General features: G+C 36.2%; 1 protein-coding gene across 2 annotated transcripts in view; it reads right to left on the reverse strand.

The window, feature by feature from the left end:
- LOC129774608 (T-box transcription factor TBX1) overlaps positions 1-20826 on the reverse strand; it is a 100050-nt gene extending 79224 nt beyond the window's left edge. For both annotated transcript variants that reach the window (XM_055778375.1, XM_055778374.1), the window contains exon 1: positions 19959-20826. In XM_055778375.1, the coding sequence (XP_055634350.1) occupies positions 19959-20199 (241 nt within the window). In that variant the 5' untranslated portion in view covers positions 20200-20826. The remainder of the gene's footprint in view (positions 1-19958) is intronic.
- Between the last annotated feature and the right edge of the window lie 568 nt (positions 20827-21394).

A 21394-nucleotide genomic window follows, 5' to 3' on the forward strand; every position in this document is an offset into this window, starting at 1 on the left:
TTACAAACAAGACTAGCTCATTGGCTTTAATTTGGTATGTCGATCATCGATCAGAGTAATTTTTGATACTCTAGCACAAATAACGAAATTTGAATTTTTCACTGTTGTTAATTAAAAGTAAGTAACTGAATATAATTCATGGAAGTATAAAGAGCTATAAAATAATATAAAAACGTATTAATCGATTGTGGTTTCATTGGAGTAAGAATCAGAACATAGCATAACTGCATGCTAGAAACACAAACAGCGTGTTTTTCGGGTCTTTTATCGAAGAGAAGAATGTATAACGACCGTCTAGATAATTACCAGATGATAAAGGTTCTGGAATATAATGTTTGCATATTTCTAATATTCTTTATCTCTGTATTCATGGGAAACTGAGGTATAATGCCTTTTTTAGATGGGGCATAAAAATGATATAACAGGATTTCTAGGAACTTCTTTTTCTTTTTATTGTTTTCTCGTCCATATTGTCCATTATAAAAAAATATCCCCGAAACTGTAACTGCTAAAAATTGCCATAAGCCACCGATTAGTTTATAGTTTACTGTTTAAAATTCTTCCACAAGTGAAATTCTTTCACAAGTGTGTATATGTATGACCATTATATTTAGCGAATAACCATACGAAAGTCAAACATTTATATTTTGTTTTTGAACGTGTGAATCTAACGACGAATATATAATCGAATAGTTAATACAGGGAAACTTCGATATAACGTACCCTCGTTAGAACGTACCCTCGATATAACGTACATTTTTCCTCGATATAACGTACACATTTCCGAAGTGTAAAGGAAAAATTTTTTCAAGTTTTTTTTTTCTGATAGAACAATAAATTATCTGGATTGTGGTGCTAAAACAAGTATTGTACCTTCAATCAATCCCGAAATACAGCTGGTTTTATGATTCCGGATTCTAAATGAATCAAGCTTTAATCAACAGTACGAAGGGAAACATCATGAGAAAGGCTGGGTTCGTCTTCTGATTGAAGCTATTCATTAACTGTACTAAAACAGCAACACAATAATGTATTATAGACTACGTTTGTGAGTACTTTATTATGCTTCGATATAACGTACAATTCGATACAACGTACACTTTTGAAAGTGAAATGTACGTTATATCGAAGTTTACCTGTATATGGATCCGTTCAATCTAGTTACAAAAGGGACTGAAATCGAATAAGAATAGTCCGGTAATGATCTTGTGCATTATATACAATAAATATTCCACGCCACTAACATTAATTTATACATTTCATTCAACAATATTTCAAAATATGAAAAAAAGCACTTGTCCAAAAAAGTTACTCCTATACTCGCGTCGGTGTGTGAGACTGAAAGTGTTAAAAAAGTGGCACACGTTTCTTTGTACCAACACATGCGATACGCTAAACGATGAAGAACGACAAATAACGAAGCTAGATAGAATGGTAAGGTCGTTGTTTTGATATTCTCTGAGAAATGAACGAATTATTGATTTCTCGGTCTGATAGACCAATGTACGAGTATGGGAGTGTTAAAATGCTCAGGAAAAGGCAATATTCGGAAGAAAGCCTAAATCATGAATGGGTGAATATGATGACAGTGAACTCAAGCAATGAAAAATGCAACATCTACTTGAAAATTCGGATTTTTTTTTCAATCAAAACTGATGAATTCTAAATACGATTATTTCAGCGGTGGACAAACCATGATCATAATTTCTCTTAAATAAAATAGAAATATAAAAGCATGAGGCTATTCTTTAATTTTGTTTTGATTTTCACATGAAGGTATACTATTCGAGTAACGATCTGAAAAATCATATACAAGCTTTTTCCTAGAGCTATAGTGCAAGTGCAAGTAAAATACAAGTCAAAAATGATTGTTTCAAAGATTTAGATGTCGTGACTTCACTCGCCTATGTCTGCTATATCTGTCGGTCTGGAAGCAGTTTCGCTCAGACACGTGTTGGAAACTCGAGATAGCCGCTGTATGCAGTCTATTTATGTGTTTTTTAAAGGTCTATTAAAGTAAGGCGAGAAGCTAATTCACTTCAATACTAAATTGTTGGGCTGACATCAATATTTGTACAGTCAGCATAACAAGAAAACTAATTTCTGACAAAAGCAAAAGTTAAATTTTATAGTATACTTTCCAAAAATTACTACATTGGAAGAAATCACCTGTCATATAAGTGTTACTGATGTCAACCATATAACATTCATCTGGTCGATTTCTCTCAACAGTTCCTTCATTCTTGTATCCTCAAATGTGTGGCATGAGTAAAAATCGAAAAAAAATCATATCCAACTAATTATCACAGAACTCATAACTCACATTCATTATATAGGCATCCTTAATGACATCGCAACAATTTAATTAGAATCGTACAAATGAACCTAATTGTACACCACTGACACAAAGTCACTCTCAAATTCACGAGCTGCGCCTGACTGGTGAAGAAACGAGATTTATTTCTTGTTAATTTTAAATTATAGCCGTTTCATTTGCGTGTGACACTCGACATAAATTGAGCCGAACTAATTGTTCAATGTTGTCCTTTCATACCTCCTCTTAGACTGCCGGTGTGCAGTTTTCTTTTCCACTCGAGTGCAATTTTCATTCACAGTTTTCCTGTTTTTGACTTTGATGGAAGTCTGCGCGCGATTCAGAGTGACTTATGTGCTATCTTCAGGCGCTCGTGTCTTGCGCGTCGGCATGTTCGACATGGCTGGGCTCGTAAAATTAACTCGATCGTAAATTTAGAGCGTAATTTTTTATCTGAATTCTCTCGATCTGAGTGAAACTTGTTGACAGGCTTATACGTCAAGTTTGACGTGGAATTGGTGCATTTTCCCTTGGTCCTTGATAGCTAACGCCCAGCATGGTTCTAGCACTGCGCAGCTGGAATTCGTGTTTCCTCAACATTTTATTTTTTCCATATGTTCGCAACAATTGTCAGTCCCACATTGGACTGCAAACGTTCCTTGAATCATTCGAGTGTCGCGGTTTATTTTTCATTTTTACCCTGTCCCATTTTGATAAATTACCGGCGGCAAGACAAGAACTAATTCGACAAAATTGTTCTCATTCCATGGGACTTTTCTTGTACTGCCATGGTACAGAGAACAAAAGAGGAACGGAAAATCCACTCTCGGCGAAAAGTCAAACACGCTGTCACCGGCGCAGACGGGAAGCTTCTCTCAGAGGCCGAATTTGTCTCGCTATTGAAGCGTCATATATTGCTCCTACTATCCGACTGTCAAACAATTAATTTATCTTCATTTGTAGCAAGTGTCCCGAATGTATGTATGAGCGACGGCGTAGGTTAATCTCACGGTAAAAAGTGGCGAAGTGGTGGGAGCCGCTAATGTACTAATGATTTGATAAATCATTTCGTGTTCGTGAGAGTTCGAATTGATCAACTGTTGACACATAGATGGTTTCTTTTGGTTACGCATAGAATAGAGGCGAATGAACTGCAAAGTTTAAAGCCTCTCTAAAATAAAGAACGGGACGGAACGCATAGAAGGTACAACTGAGTGTAGAGAAGCAACATTTTTGTAAAAGTATTTGCTTAATAAAATTAGTTTAAAAAAAACTTGAGATGAAAACAATCTCATATTGTTTCATGTGAGTATTTTATTGTTATAATCTGATTAATTAACTTACTTATTTTTACTTATTTTACTGTTATTTTTTTAATTATTTTACAGTTATTTGATTGATGATATAAACCTTACCCTATTGTTCAGAGGTGAATTTAGACGATGGGAAGTTTCATTTTTGCAAGCCGACACGCAAACTCAACATAACCCAACTACTTGGACCACTGGTGCCACTATAAAAAGCAATAAAGCTGTACGAAAATTTCATTTCCCACGAAATAGTACCGTTATGTCGCGGAATGTGTTTTGGAGCTTGCGTCAGACAAAATTGCAATGGCTTTCTAAGAGCACATCAATGTGTTTTGCCGTTATTCATAGTTACACTAAATTAAACGGTTATTTGAGACTGTAAGAAGTATTTTTGTTCGATCACAGTTAATTTGAAAGCTGATTTTTTTTCGTAGAAGAGGCAAATTCAGCTTAACTTTGAATATCTACACTCAGTTTCAATGTTCTTCATTTCGATTGCGTACTGACAGAACAAAATGTAAAGTGGTATGGAGTGCGGCTACATCCAATTCTCAATACAGGGGTACTTCGATATAACGTACATTCCACTTTTAAAATTGTTGGTTTTATCGAAGCATAATAAAAAACTCAGGATTATAATTTATATTACTTTATTGTGTTGCTGTTTGGTAATGTTACTGAATAATGATGAAAAATTTAGACTAGAAAATGAAACTTTCTCATAATGCTTCCTTTTATACTGTTGATTAAAGCTTGATTCATTTGGAATTCACCTCAACACACACAACACAGAGAAACATTATTTCTGCTATGCGTGATGACACCATCAACAAACTGTAGAGCATCAAGCGGTTGCCATAGAAATCATGTGGACAAAACAACGTTATTGAATTGGACAACTCATGATCAGAATTGAGTTCATCAAAATGCGTTAATTTAAAGGTTGAGCTGTGTAAATCTGATACAAATGGTGTGCAAGCATGTTTACAATATTTGTAAGTGTTATAATCCAGAAAAGGACTGAATACGTACCAAATAATCATCTGGTGATTGATTAAAAGTTAGCTCAAATGAGGGGCGCATTGATACCAATAGACGGTGGATTTTATAATCCTTTAAAACATGTAAATCCGTAAAAATAGACTATAAAACTAATATAAAACATGAAAAAGACAATTTTATTTATATGTTTTGAAACATTCGAGTACCTGATTTGACACAGTTGTGCTGAATTAGAGCTTTCAAAAAAGTGGACAAACCATGATCATATTTTCAACTGGACAAACCAAAATCATTTACCTTACATATAACCCCTATTGTTTCAATTGGTATGAGACTTGATTCATCTGTAACAATTGTTTGTTGTTGGTCATTTAAATGAACTGTATAAAAAGGATTTTGCACCAATAAAATATAACAATTTTTAGATTCTATATGAAATTTACGTTCTATCCATTTCTTGCGATCTACACCTTCATATAGCAAATTGCATATAATATCTTCAAAAATACAGTAGAATCCCGATTATCCGCGGAATAGTTTGGCTAGCTAACCGCGAATAACTAAAATCGCGGATAACGCAATAAAACACTAAAAATGAGATCCAAACACGAAAAAAAGATATCATTAAACAATCCATCTAGAAGGTCCTGTACACCAGTGATCAGATAATGTGAAAGTCATGACCAAGACAAAAGTGCATGAGCCTTTCACTCATTGACAAATTCCGGGAAGGCCTGTGGATTTACTACGGACCTATGGAACCGCGGATCGTCCGCTCGCGGATAATCGGGGTTACACTATAGTAAATAATTGCTGTTCTAATTAGGCAAAAAAAGAAAACACAACTCATGTTCTTGTCTCAACTATGAATTTTTATTTGTTGTTACCGAAAACTAGAATTAATTTCTAGTTTAATGATACCCGATACGTCAAGATCCGCTAAAAAACCGATGTGCTATACATTATCTTATCCCAGAAGTCGGGGAGGTTGTCAGCAATGTTGCCACACGTACAGATTTATCTGGAAAGGTACATATTTTTCGGTTATTTATGGTACAGATTCTGTACGGTACAGATTACAGATATTCGTCAAAAAGTACAGATTGGTACAGATTTTTCCGCGTGTGAAATTTCTCTCTTTTTGTCATTATTGTTACTTGAAATCTCTCATCACATTCACCTGAGGATAAATTTCATTACGGAAAAATAAATTCATAATAAAAATTGCACCCCGGTGGTTAATACGTAAGTATTTGTAGAAAGTAAATGTAGACATAAAGTTAGTGAGTGAATATAATATTTTGTAGTAAATAAATGAGTATTTTTTCATGCTTCATGATTTTTCTCTACAATGAATATTGTCGATGGCACAGATTTTTTGAAGAAAAAGAACAGATGAGAAAGATTTTTTCCCTTCTGATACAGATAAAAATGTGGCAACACGATCAAAATTTAATCAAACAAGAATGCGTGTAAGATGATTGAATTTTTCAATTGAAAAATATTCAACTAAGCCTCCGGTTGACCGAATCCGAATTGCCGGGCCATTCGTTTTACTCCTGCCATCAGATATTGAACAGCCTTCTCGTCCATTTTGTCCACCACATAACGCCATATTCCATTGAACAGATTCTCGCTTTCAACAGTGTTTTGGACCTCCTTAAGCTGAAAGCGGACACGGTTTTCTGAAGAGCCTCGAATGATAATGAATTGTTTTTGTCAAGACAGTTGGAGAAGGAGCTTGGATTGAAGTTGTCCACATTGGCCCTTTTCAGAGCTAGAGCCGAATGAACTATCAGAGTTCAAAGTCTCTATAATTCAATATCAGCCAGTCAGTCATATATTTTTTAGCAAATTTCGAAAAGTTCCACATGCTTAAAAAGTCACCTCTTTCCCTCCGGTTGCAGTGTAAACATTTGCTCAGGAAGACACTTAAATCTGCCTTGACGTAGGTTTCGTCGTCCGTGGTATCTTCGTGTACAGTCTTCAGGATCCATTTTGGTCATCTTGTATCGTTCATCGTCGTGATTTGTAGTCGCTACCTTCTAATAATGTTATGCTCCCGTGGCCGAGTGGTTAGCGTCACACCTAGCATACCGGGGGTTTGAGTGCGATTCCTGTTCTGGTCAGAACTCCGACTTGCACTGTGTTCACGTGTATTCTAGAACTTGTCACTCAGAATGCATTCGAGGAGTGTTATTCGGCATAGAAATCTCAACTAATTACTAATAAAAATTACGCAAGTAATACTACGTTGAGACGGCGATGTTCTCTAGGTACATTAATGCCTTTTAAGAAGAAGATCTTTTAATAATAATTTGACTGTTTTTTAGTTCGATTGTAGACGACACAGTTTGTAGGTTGTAGACGATACAACTTATTTGCATGTCGCAAACTCGAACGAAGGAGTTGTCGTACTACTTGAAAACGTTGGTTATGATTGGTTAGCGTAAGTTTTCCACAATCATATAAAAAGACCCGAGCAAATCCAGTATATTTGTCTCCGTATTTCGTTGGGATGTATGTCCTCAACGCACACCATGCGTCTCGAGGTTTTGGCAGGCTTACTTCCACTAAAAGATCGCTTCAACTTCAACGGTTTTTCATCCGGTGTAAGGTTATGAACCCATTGGTGATCGGAAATTTTGAGTGCATTATCCAGACACTGTTATGTGATCACCTTTGTCTGAATTCCTTCACATTGCTCAATTCCGGGTAATGAGAGGGGTGACTCATTAGCAAAGGTATGTGCAATTGAAAGGCGATATTTATCAGCGTCAAATCACCTTCAATGAATTTTATTCTTTAGTCCGTAAAAATACCAAAATACCATCGCAAACCAGCATCGCAAATGGAACGAAGATGAATTGGGCCGGTGGCATCACTCGATTATCCCTAAGGTTAGCCACAAACCGTGGTTCAAAAGCCCGGACTTTATTCGCACCTTCCCCCGACTCACGTTCTCGGCGTTTGTGGTCAAGATTACCAGGTTCAGTAGCGTGTTTTTAGTCTAAAAAAAAATGTTATCCTACTATTTTTTCAGTAAATCAGTGTTCAAATCTGTGTACAAATATCAAGTTTATATTTTGAGCATATTCTTGGCAAAATGATTTAGCGATGTATACCATAAGCATATTTACTGTAATAAAAAACCCTCCATTGATTGATTGAAACGTAATGGAAGTTTGAACTGTTATCGGGATAAGCTTGTTTTCGCTGCGCTATTTGAATGCTCTTATGGACAACCCCTTATCTTAATTCTAAATAAGACAAATTGAGTTGATCGATATTTTGCAGCTTGGAATCGAAGCATACAAAGTAAATTCATAGTAGTTCATAGCACGCAAAAATGAACTGTTTTAGACATTTTGACAATAACCGATTTATATAAGACGTACATTTGGAGACGTACTAACAATGGAACGAATTTTTTTAAAATCTGTAAAGCCTTTGTGAAACCAAAAAAATCTGTAATCTGTAACTAAAGATTCTGGGTGGTGACTGTTCGTGTCCAGCCTCTACCAAGAAAGTGGTGATCTTTCAAACAAATTCAGCTACTACAAAGGTGACAGTCCCTCCCTACAACATGTATGTTGTAAGTCGTCAACAGTCACTTTCAATAATTTGTAAGTAATTCGGGTTTTCGTGATGCGCAAGTTCTCCCTGCTTAGGCACCTTTTGATAACTGGAGAGCAAATGTCCAAATCAATTTAGCTTGATTCATTTAGAATCCGGAATTACAGAAGCAGTTGTATCTTGGTATTGATTAAAAATTAGAAATAGCAAAATGCAAAATGTTTTTATATCAAAATGTTGAAGGGTCTCCATATAGATATTTTAACGTCCGCCTCTTCTATGGCACTCAGAATCATCTAGCCTTCTGGGTTTTTAGATTAATTGAAAATTTCTTTTTGACGGGATATAACATCATTCTACCTATCTGTAAAATGTACATCCACAACGAAAAAATAGAACAATTTTTTTGCCAAATTCACAACTTTCTATAACACCCGTCCAGCAACCGAATGACAGCAAAAAAGGACCTTTAGGTGCGTATAGACAGATTTGAAGATATGTCCTCATAATGACGACATTTGTTCTTCTGTGAAGACGTCCATTGTTGTTTAGTTGATATGTGGGAAAACTTACAGACTCTTTGAGTTTGTGTAACAATAGTCAAAAGCATTATTGGTCCCAACTGAAAAAAAAATTTTTTCATAGAGATCGGTTGAGCTTTTCTCACTGGCGGTCTTCCATTAGAGGTCAGTTACATTTCTCCTGCAAATATTCGGAACCATTCACAGTGGAAAAATATATTTGGGATCCATGATGGAAGTATGTGATGACATTTTTCGTGCTATGTAAATACATTAACAAACACAGAAATTGTCTGGCATCACTGGTGTAGACATTCGGATGAATGGAAATGTTGTGTCAAGGCAAGGATGTCACATTTGAACTGCTCGATCGTATTCGAGTCGAACAAATTCCAGAATGCAAAATTCGAGTTCGCTCAGATCGTGTCAACGGATCGGATCCTAGAGTAATGATGATTCACTTTTCTTCATTCCTAATAACGGATGAATTGCGCCACACGTTCATTGTTCAACGATAGCTGGTAGTTGACTTGAATAGAGAACAATAGCTTATTCTTTGCTAAAAAATCCCGAAGAAAAGTTACAGAACTATTCACATTTTCTTCTTGTATAGTAGAATTCTCTATCATACAAGTAAAGTTTATAACATTTATTTCAGAAAATTTTTAATCAATGGAAATAAAATTCATAATGTTTTTTTTCAAATTGTTATGGTTATGTAATTGGTTATGTTTTAAAGACATATCAACAATCGGAATGGAATTAGATTCGCTAATATAATTTAAGCCACAGGAAGAAAGGTTTGGTTAGAATAATAACAACAAAGTTATGTGGAATACATTTCTACTTTAGGAATAATATAAAAGCATAATTGTTCTCCAGATAGGCAATAAACACGAAGATGCTTTCTCTCAAAGAAGCGAAGTGCATAAGCAGATCTGCGCTTCCCATATATGAAACGCACATTCCGGGAAAACCACACGTAAAGCATATTAAAATCATCGAATATCATTCACAGCTCATAAAGTGCATCTTTTATTGACCTGCGTACGTGCCCACGTTTTACATATTTTTGCTGTTCGCACAGTCTTGACTGCTTTATATTTTACTGCTCTGTCTCAGTGACTAAATATGTATTAAATGACAAATACAAGGTGCGTTTCAAAGTAAACGAACTTATTGGAAAACTGAAAATTGGATTATTCATTCAACAAAAGTAAACAAATCTGTTAAAAAAAAACTCATCTGGATGTTGGTGGATATTTTGAAATTGGGATGTGATAGACAGTACCAAAAATTCCGATTGGTTTACGCTATCATTTGCCTATACTTGTCTCCCCAACTATCCGTAAAGGCCCATTTATACGGTGCTAGTAGCTGACTTGAAAATAAGCAGCTACTGAGCCGGTGAACTTGCTTGACAATTGGTTGACTCACCACACAGTGTGAGCAGCTGACGAGAAACTAGATACTACAGCACGGATTTACCAGGAATGCCAGGTGATTTTACAAATGTCCACCAAATAGTCAGAAATAGCAATCAGATCCGAATTTGACAGATGATTGAATATTAGCAGTTTTCCTCTAAGGTTTTTAGTTGCATTTATCATTATAAAATTTTATCGCGAAATACACGCTGACTGTGTATAAAAATACTTTGTGCTGTAGTTCATCGAACTGAAGGTACTATCCGAAAAAAGGAGAAAGGCAAAAGGATTTGGGCAATACTGAAGGAACTGGCTTTCTTCTGGAATATCGTACAGAGTATTGTCGACGTTTTCAGAATCTCGAGAGCATCCATAGCTAAGATAATTCCGGAAGAATGTGATGCTATGAATGGCAGTCTGAAGGATTGTTTTGAATTTTTTTTATTCCGCCTTAACAGCAGCTCCGTGTACCAATTTGTGAAATGAAAATGATAGTAGGTTTGCAGGTGGAATAAATACAAAAATCAAAATAATGAATGAAAATGTACTTTTATAATTCGAATATGTGTTCTGTTTCTTAGAACAATACTTTTTTTTGCAAGTTGTGAGTGAATTTTGAATGATAATTGTGTCTGATAATGATTCTATATTAGAGATTTTAAAGAAAAGTATCTCAAAAATAAAGCGTGCCCACCAGCGTGCAAAACAAAATAACAACGATTTCGTTTAGAAACTATGAGGGTTTTATTTGTTTTTCCAAAAATTTTCAAGTTTATAAATATCTTCGCATATTTTCAAATATCCTAAAAATAGAGACATTTCTTTACATTTGAAATTCAAAAAACTTTGAAGTAGCTCGCACGCCGAATCACACATGACAGTAACTGTCATGATGTGTTCACACGGTGTGAGTAGCTGCACTGCAGTAACTGAATAGACCGACTCGTATGCTTACTCGCACTGTCTGAACCCGACTTAACAGCCGTCAATTCAACAATGGTTTCAGATATCATCAAATTAAATATTTTTTCCGAAAAATATTTTCTTTTATGAGCCACTTAACTGAATTAAGCTTTGTTAACACTTTTTTTTCTATGATGTGAAAAATTCTGAAAAATCCGTTTGAGAGATAGTTTTAAAATATATTTGATTGTAAACTCTAAATATGAACAAAAATTATATCGTAGTCAAATATTTGCACCTAATTCAACACTAAAGTTATCCAAACCCTTACTAAGGGTTCGTGTTCTCCTATAATCACTGCCATACACATTATTTTCCTAGAAATTTTCAAGTAGAACTGAAAATCTCAATCACCTTCCGTTTTCGCTCCGTTACCCGTCTCAACACCATCGTATTGCGTCAGCTGGACAATCAATTAGACAATTTCAAACAGTGTCTAATTGATGATTGTTTGTATGGATCTCACAGTCCTTCTTTGCCCCGTAGCACTGGGAATGTTTCCGAATCGTGGATCAAGTGTTTTATTTGGTGGAGATGAACTCCTGTCCCTGTCTGCATGCATTCTCTGTATTGCCAGTGGTTCTGCTGGCCCTGGAGACTGTTTATTTTAGAGGACGACTTCAAACCGATACACAAAGTGTGAGAGCCAACGGCAGACAAGACAAAATCGCTTCGGGAAGAGAAAAAGAGCAACGGAGAAGAAATCTCCTAATTACAACATAAATATTAGCCCGAGACATGACATTGTGAATTACGAGCCTGGACGGCGCGGGCGAACGGGAATGTAGCAGGGATGGGAAAACGATACACAGAACTAGAACGAGATCTGCTCGGGGTGACTGCTGACGATATGAACTACCTACAAGTGCTGTGTGTTGTCGAGACTGCGATCTGATCTTTATGAGATTATCGACACACTTGAAAGCAGTGCTGATAGCAGTAGATCACAGCGTGGCCACACTCGTAAATGCATTGGCTTGGTTTGGTAGGTAGACGTAAACATTGGATTTTTTTTCTGCTATTTACCTGCGGGATAGATTCGTAGGGGGTGGATATTTTTGTTAGTTCGATTTGTGTTTATTTTATTGTTTGAAGCTGATAAATCAATTCGTAGATGTATTCAAATTTTGATAAATCCAACAATCGTGCACAGACTTATCAATGAATTCATTCAGAAAATCCTAGTCTAATGACTATCGTTTGGCGTTAGAATTGCCGTACTGCGGGAGGCAACATCAATTGCAAACTTGCTTTTCTATTTTCCACCCGCCGCTTGTTGAAAACTAACTGCCGTTGTGTCAATGTTGGTTTAATTGGAAAACAAAATAATCGATCGAACGCTAATTATTTGTTTGTAGTAACAGAAGTAGGAGACAACAGCTAATCGCGTTAATTCGAGCTAGGATGGTGATCAGAAGCAAAGTAATGTGTAGTAAATTTAGTTATGGAACAATGTGGGAAATATTGTTAACAATAACATTTTTCAATTGCATTGGAAGTTATGCAAGGGTCTGGAAATAATCATGCAAGAAGGAAAGAGAAAAATATTGTGCATACAGTGTGGTCTGTGTCTAAACTTGCTAAAATGCTGGATTAACGCTGGTATACCATATAGCGTGCACTTGAAAATATTATGGAATATTGACAACGAATTGACAATTGACAAAGAATTCAAAAATAAAACAATAACTCCTACCGATACAAACAAACAAGCAAACAACCAAATTGGTTTAATCAGAACAGCATGTTTAGAATCCTTGCATGAAAGCTGTATGATCAGCTGCTGACCAAAGTTGATGAATGTCTTCTGATGGACTATAAAACCTTATGAGAGGTCGATTTCGAGCCTACCTGGTCGCAAAAGCTGGGTCTGACAGAAGACGGACAAATTTTCGAATTAGAATTAGAATTTAGAATAATAATTAATTATAATAAAACTACGGTAATGGACTGACGAACTTCGAATCTTCGGATCTCAAACCGATCATGTGAGACATGTGAGAACATGTGAGTTGCGGGAGTTGATCGCAATCAGTGTTGCTACACATACATATTTATCTGGAATGGTACGGTTTTTTTTGTACATATTACAGATTTTTGTACAAATGTACAGATAGGTACAGATTTTCTGGAGTGATAGATTAATAACATGTGGATTTAGTAAAACTGATGAGGTGGAGATTTGATATCGATGATTGAACCCTCAAGGCCGCTACAATGTTAAATCCCACAAACAATCTCAATCGAACAAGCATCAAAGTAGTATTGGAAGCATTTTCAGGTTGCTCTGATGGGAAATGGAAACCGTACCTGAATATGAAATTGCTCCGTCGTAAAGAAATCTTTGTTGGACGAAAAACGGTTGTCTGAAAAGAAATGTTAGTTTACTCGCATATGGCTGAAAGATTTCCATTCAACCATGCTCACTACTATCTGCGAGGAATCTCACGTTGTTTCAATGTCCAATACTACTGAATTAGAAGATCATTCGAAGAACGGCAATAATATGTATGCAGCGATGGCAGCTATCAGAACAATGGATGGCGAAGGCAGATAATTTTTAAGGATATTTGTAGTAGTTTTTCGTGGAGCTGATCAAGCAAATGAGAAAAAGACTAGATTTTGATGATACGTATGCTCAGAAGGTGAAGGCAGAAATCAAAAATAAAAGATTCGCTTCGACATTTTCAAATCTAAATACAATTAAAACATACTTTTTTACTTTTTCTGGGCTCGAAAAATGGCGCGAACTATCGAAAGGCAATCATTGTCGGATATAAACTGAGTTTGTTTCGTCCAATGGCAAATACTACAAATAGGTAGCTATAACCGTTCACCTCAATGCTATTTTGTCGACCCAAAATCCAGAATAGCTTTGTGTGAGAAGATCTAAATGACACAATCTTTAAACATTGACTTGAACGTATGGAACAATTTCGAGGGAGGAAAAGAAATGCCAAGAGAATGCATCGTTACTCACTTGGTTTTTTTCTGGAGCAGTAGACTAGCACTGATCTAACACAATATCAATCGACCAACTTTACTTAAATTCAGTTTTTACGTCAGATGGCGTCATATGTTTATGCGTTGTTCTATTTAATAATACAGGTCGTATTCGATTATTCGGAGTGTTGAATTTTTTTTTCTCTCCGGATAATCGAATTCTAATCGAATCATTAATAAATCAAAAGAAAATCTCTCAGTGAACGTAAAATAACTATGATTTGCACTGATTTATTCGTATATTGCAAAATCGTAGCCAGAAATTGTCTGGCGCCCCCTGGGGGAGGGGTAATGTTTTGAAAATCGAAAAACAATATTCATTGCCTTGTTGCAGCTCATGGACCAAAATATTATTCCAACTACGAGTAAAAGCTTATACGTGAGCTTTTTGGATGCCAAGGAGAGTTCGATGACATGGTTAAGCGATTCAACATTAGGGATGTTATGTTTTAGGTAGCCGGGGCTTGGGACGAGGTACCGGCTGATTACTTTGTCAAGTCATGGAAAATGCAGATATCCTGTTGTCGGTTGTAAAAGAACGCATACTTTCGATTCTGCAGAAATTGATTGACCAGGACAATACCGTACACGACGATGATGTTGAGTTTCAGGCTCAGATCGACGATGGTATAGTTGTTTTGTATCCAATTACATTATTCTACGATGATAAAAATTCGGATTCGACTACCTTATCAATACATCATCAGTTTTGGACCTACATCGTATTGATGAAGATGAAGAGTCCGACAATTGGGTTTCAAATGAAATAGCCTTATATGGAATCCAAAAAGTTATTGGGCTAAGGAATACGGATTGTCATTGGAAAGGAAACTCCTGCTGCGAAAATTACGTAAAAATATTTTAGAGAAAAAGGTTTTTTTTTGTTTTTAATTAAATTATGCACGCCAATGAATGTATGGGAAAAAAGTGACCTTCGAATTTCCGAAAGAGACTTCCTACAAAATGTTGAATCTCGCGAAAAAATACCCTATGTAAAACTTCAGCTCAATCGGACTTTATTTACTGGTGTCGCACATCCGTCAAAGTTTCAGTTTTTTGAAAACCGTAAAATCACCCAAGGGATATTATCATAAATCGAAAGTCGGAATTTAGATGACAAAAAATCCAGATGACAGTAGATCCCGACGTTTTATGTAATTTGAAGACATTTGGCATCAACTTTTTTTTCGAAGCTCCGATTTCATGCACTCTCCTCTTGGGTGATTTACGGTTTTCGGGAGACTCAAACTTTGGCGTCTTTGCGACAATAGTAGAAAAAGTTCGATTGACCTGGAATGTTGTATAGTGTATGTATTTTAGAGCAAATTAACATTTTTCAGTAAGACCCATTCGTAAATTTGAGATGAACTTTTTCAATGGCACTCTAATGCACATCGTTACTCATGAATTTGTTCTCAAACTGAAATAAATAATACTTACAACTTACAAGTTTTACTGTTATGTGATAAAATCGTAACATATGAAGATGCTTATTAGACATCTTTTGAGAATCCAGTAAATCAAAGGACTATGTTTGCGCTAGTAAATTCCGTAAAAAATATTTTTTGTAGATGTTTTATCTATTTTGTTTGCCGTTTTCTTGTTAAGTGTGTGAAAAAGTAAAAATCTTCTATAAATGGATTATTTTTTTTTCTTTTATGCAGAAATCTCCATTAAAATTAGCATTGCAGTAATGTTCGGAATTTGAATCAGTTTTCGACGCATGCTTCAAATTCCGAACAGAAGATTTTTGAACACATTATTTTCAGGCAAATACAGCAACAGTTGACAAATTGGGGTACAATGACAAACCAATTCTGGAGCAACAATCTAAAAATACCATTTTTAACAAATGTTTGTAAGCTCTTTTCTTAGGTGGCAGGCGCAAGCCAATGAGAGTAAAATTGATTTTCTTGGTCAGGTTTTGTCTTAGAGCGGTTCCCAAAGACTTCGGACCTGGACGTCGCCTTATAGAGGGCGCTTGGGTCGAGTGACCAAGGTCTCAACCCGCACCCTCTTAAACTGTCACCTATTATATGTAGACAGCCCCTTTTATGGACTATAACTCCCAAAGGTACGAAGAACATATCATTCGCATTTTTGCTGTTCGGAATTTGAGACAAAAGTGTTCGGAACTTGAGTCAATGACATTGTTTTCTCCCATGAATATATATTTGTAAATCAATTTTTTTGTAGTCAAATGAAAAAAGGCTTTATTGTATCCAAAAGTCAAATTAATTTTGCGAAGGAGTACCATTTTGAGTAACGACACACTGTTTAATGGCCAACAAAGCTTAAGTGTTCGGAGTTTGTGGCAAAACGGTACATGATTTTCTTGTAAGCTGAGGTTTTTTCACATCGAATATCTGAAAATCAGAGATGTGATTTTTTTCGTTTTTGAGTTATGATTTTTCATAGTGAACCGTTGGTCCGAAAAATATTTTTTTCTCCTTTTTTCCAAAAATGATTTTTTTTATATTCATAACTTTTGAACTAATGGATCGATTCATATGATCGACATATAAAATTGAATTTTGGATATGTTATATTAAAAACCTCAGCTTTCAGGAAAAAATATAAAAAATATGGCGCACTTGGTCCCGAGACCATGTAAATTATGAAAAACGAATACAATCAATAATAACGAAAACAAAATCCAATTTTGTGGCAAGTATAATATTTTTTTAAGAAAGACTAGTTTATTGGCTTCAATTTGATATGTGATCGTCTAAATCGGTCCAGTAGTTCAAAAATTTGAATTCTTCAAAAAATTCGTTTTCAGAAAAATGGGAAAAAATTGATTTTTCGGACCACCCTAAACGGAAAATGGGTACCCTATTGAAAAAATAAAAAAATGCGTTACGCAAAATCCAGATATCTGATTGAAATATGATGTTCGACAAAGTTGTTGGGAAACTAATGAACTATTTGAGAAAAATTATATTTGAAATGAGTTGTTCAAAAATCTTGCTCAAAAACTTAATTTAAAACTAAAAACTTTTTTATATAAAAACTATTTTATATCACCCTCCCTTCGATATTTATTTGTACATTTTTATTGGAAAGCCCTTTCGCTTGCGGCTTTCTTGTTAGCCTACCATTATATTGAATTTAAACCGTTATTATAGTTTCAGATCTTGGATAAAGTGTAGAATTTTAACACGTTCATTTCAACTTACTTTGCACACCGTTTTCTGATCCCATATCACAGAATGGAGTCTGAATCCCCATTCCCAGTGTTGAATTCCGGAAGATGTATCCGACAACTATTTTATCTACTCAGACAGTTTCTAATTAATCGAAGCTGTCCGATCGATAAATCTTGCAGGCGTATCTAAGCTTGTACGAATTTTCATTTAGACAGGGCTCAATTATCCAAATCACTAAGGGTTCTAGGATGACAATCTGAATTACCGTCGATTGTTACTTCAATTTTATGAACTGATATCACAGTGTGATTTCCCTTCTCTAATCCTCATCTGTTGAAACGTCTTGCTTCGTCTCAGTTCCAAGCCAATTGGATTTCCCTGGTATAAGCTTTAGTTATTACAATATTATTAGTCTTAACAAATACACTTTATTTGACACTCAGGTTTTTTTCACGCGGGAGATACGTACCTCGTAAAAAAACCGCGTTAATTGGAAAATCCGCGTAAAAAACCTCGTAAAAAAACCTCGTAAAAAACCGCGTAAAAAAACCTTGTATCCTTGTATAGTAGAGATTGAATCTGTAAACGCGATTGAGTCTAATAAATAAACGCTGTAAAAAAAAGAGATGAATGATCTATTAAGCATCATGTTTGTAGAAACGGATTGTTTTTAGACAAAATTATATTGTTCTACATATGTAAATCAAATGACATAAATTCTCAAATTACACATCCCATTTCTATGCAACAAATCCACAATGAACGTAATGCGCAGAATGTGGTCAAAGCTGAATAACGATTTTTCAAATGTTCCTTGTGCTTAATTCACGACACGTGTCAACTTTATAAAATTCTCAATTAAGGAAGGACTTACTCGAGGATAGTTCACAAATCAATTCAATAATGTTATCTAAACTCGTTCTCCGTTCTCGTGTTCTCGTGCAAACTTAGATCGTTTTATGGTCGTCAAAATTGAGCTGGTAAGTGAACCATTCAAGTCACTGAGGTATGATGAGCAGCTACAGGCAAAACAAGAATTGTTTCCAGAAAAATGTACTGTTTGATGCGGTTTATGGGCCGTTGGAATCATCGATCCGTATTTGTTCAGCGTTCACGTATTTTTTCAATAGCCGCCACGTTACTGTCATTGGAGCCCGAGAATACGCAATACAATATCATATGAGAGATATCGGACGATGTTTAAGGGAGTATTCTAGTCTAGAAGTTTGAAAAAAAAATTTGTTTTTCCCTTCATATTTCTGTAATTTAGGCATTCAAGAATACACCATAGAAAGACCTTATCGAAAATCCCATTATTTACCGAGTTAGAGCCATTTTAGTGATGCGGTATTTAACCTGGTGCGGCCATAACAATAAACTTCAAACGCGTTTTTATCGAAACTAGTTTTCCTAAGCTGGCGTACACGATATCTCAAGTTCTACTGAACCGATTCTTGTCGAAATTATATGAATACAATCTTTATGCATCTCTCTATCGCACGAACCTCTAAAAAATGATATTTTTCAAATGTTACTTTTTTTTTAAATCGGGAAACGTAAGAAAAAATGTTTCAAGTCGCATTTTTATTTTGAAACGGCCGCCATTTAGTCAAAAAAGATTATTTGGAGCTGTCCGAGGTTCATACGATAGCGGCATCTTTACTGATTTAGCATCTGTTCAATTTTTTGTTTCAGATAACCAGAATGGCTGGATTCATGTACGCCATGGCACAACTTTTTTTGAATCCTCTCACTTCATCAGCTTGTAACTATTCTAGTTATGAATATTTTTTCTTCTTTCGATTTTTGATTTATTGTTAAAAGATAGATGAACAAATAATGTTATAATGGATCGGGAGAATACTCTTTGTATTATTTTTGCGTAGTTCGAAAAAACGTCCGAAATTCGAGTCTCTACACTAGAATACACCCTTAAAAGAATGGTGCAAAATTGAACCAATCGCATGAAATTATCTTAAAGAAGTAAATAAAATGGCAGCTTTCACGTGTTTTATTTGAATTGAAAAAAACGAGTCTCCTCAAAATCACCCCCCATAAATAATATACAACAACATATAACAAAGAACGCATTGAGTGCATTTAGATCTTCCAGAAATGCACAACAAGCATACGACGGATACGAGAGACTCAGAGGCTTTCTGAGGAGCTTAAGAGAGATAGCTCGTTCAATGCTATTCTATGACCGGATGATAAGATTGGATAATCGATAAAATCCTACGAGAACTGCGAGTGAGACAATATAAAGTAGCAACTCCAACAAGAAACCTCGACATGAATAAGATCCGAGTGATCGTTCCTGCGTTCCAATGTTAGCACCATTTAATAATATGAAAATTGGTGCCACAAAAATAAATGATCAAACTTCACAACATGTTGTTCGAAAAATTATAATGCTTTGAAATGCTATTGTAATCTTAACTGTGTTAAAAATCACCAGGAGCCAGTGAATGTCAGATAAAACAAATAAGAATGTATACACAACGAATAAATATTCGTAGTCGGAAACAGCTGAAAGCCACTGAAACCATTCATTTCCAAAAAATTGATTTCCAAATAATTAATTCAATGAATCGATATCGAAACACATATTGCCCTTGATACATGGTCATATCGGTAGCACCAAAGACAATGTTTTCCGAATTGCACGTCCAACCAAGCAGCGTGTCTATTACCTTCAATCTCCTTCATCGGTGTGGATCCATTTTTGTACGGCGATGTGTTCCAGTACTCTGTGGGCGTATAGTGGTGGTGGAAGTCAACGGCCATTTCTGCAGAACCAGTGGCCGCGGTATGTAGGGCCTCATATGGCGAAGTGATGCCCATATTAGGGCCTCCATGGACGGCAAGAGCTGCTGCTGTTCCGATGCCACCGCTATCGGAATGTCTAATGCCGCTGAAGTCCAAGTGGTGCATAATTGCAACAGTGGTGTGAATATTCACACTGAATTTCCTTTTTTTCCACGGGAATATAAATCAATCGACACAAATTTTCAGCACATTTCCATTGACACTCAGAGGAGGTGTTATATTTCTGTTATCAAAAAATATTACGCTTTGGCATCGTTGAAAATCAACACTATTCGCTTCACCGTAGTACTAGGATGCACCCAAACAAACCATTTGGGCAAGTCGGACCGAACGACGCGATGGATCATAAGACACTAGAGTGAGCACTTTTTTCACGGGTAGAAGTAATCAACACCTAATTGTCTCTCACTTTCACATAAAATTTCACGCCTTTTCGACTGACGGTTTGTGGCGTACGACCAGCATAAGATACTGAGCGCCAAGATCCCGAGGGCCTCCGCGTTGATGGTCTCGGGAGAATCCAAAGCGCCAATTTATTTCGGCAAGTAAACACTCAATTACCGGTCGGACGATAATAATCAAACTTTCAACCGGTAGCGTAGATTTTCCTCATCTGACCTAGCGAAAATTAAGGACAAGATGGGTACATGAAATAGCACTACCGACGCGAACCGCTGCGAGCCGTTGATCGTACAATAAAATAATTGGGAATAACCTTCCGTCAGAAACACACAGCGCACGATCCCATTCGGCAATACTTTGCACCGCGGTGATACGGATCGGAGGGCGGAAAAGAGAAAACAATCAAAACGTTCTAAATGAAGGAAAAACGCGTTTTCCCTCAACAGCCACTGGCACTAGCACTGCGAGAATCTCGTGGATCCGATCACACAGGACTAAGAATAAGATCATCGCGCGAGTGTGAAAGTGAAAGACGGAGGAGAGAGCAGAAAAGCGTTAATACAGCAGGGCGGTACAATTTTCATTCACTGCGGGTGAGTTCATGCTTGTAAATGGTAACAAAATTCTTGGCATATGTTCGGGAACCGTCGAATCTGTCTCGAAATATGCCCAGTAGGCAGCAAACGATCCCACTATTCCAAGAACAGGAAACCTCGAGGAAGATAATCAGAGAAGACAGCAAGGAGGCGCGATCACGTAAAACAAATGTGTGAAAAAGAGTGAAAGTGGGAAAACTTGTACGATCGTCGTGAGCTGGTTGTTTTTTTTTGTGGGAAAGAGATGCGTGATTTCAGAATGAGACAACTAGCCGAACATATCTTCACACCTAGCAATGAAC

This window comes from Toxorhynchites rutilus, chromosome 3 (genome assembly GCF_029784135.1).
Source record: "Toxorhynchites rutilus septentrionalis strain SRP chromosome 3, ASM2978413v1, whole genome shotgun sequence".
Classification (NCBI taxonomy): Eukaryota; Metazoa; Arthropoda; class Insecta; order Diptera; family Culicidae; genus Toxorhynchites; species Toxorhynchites rutilus.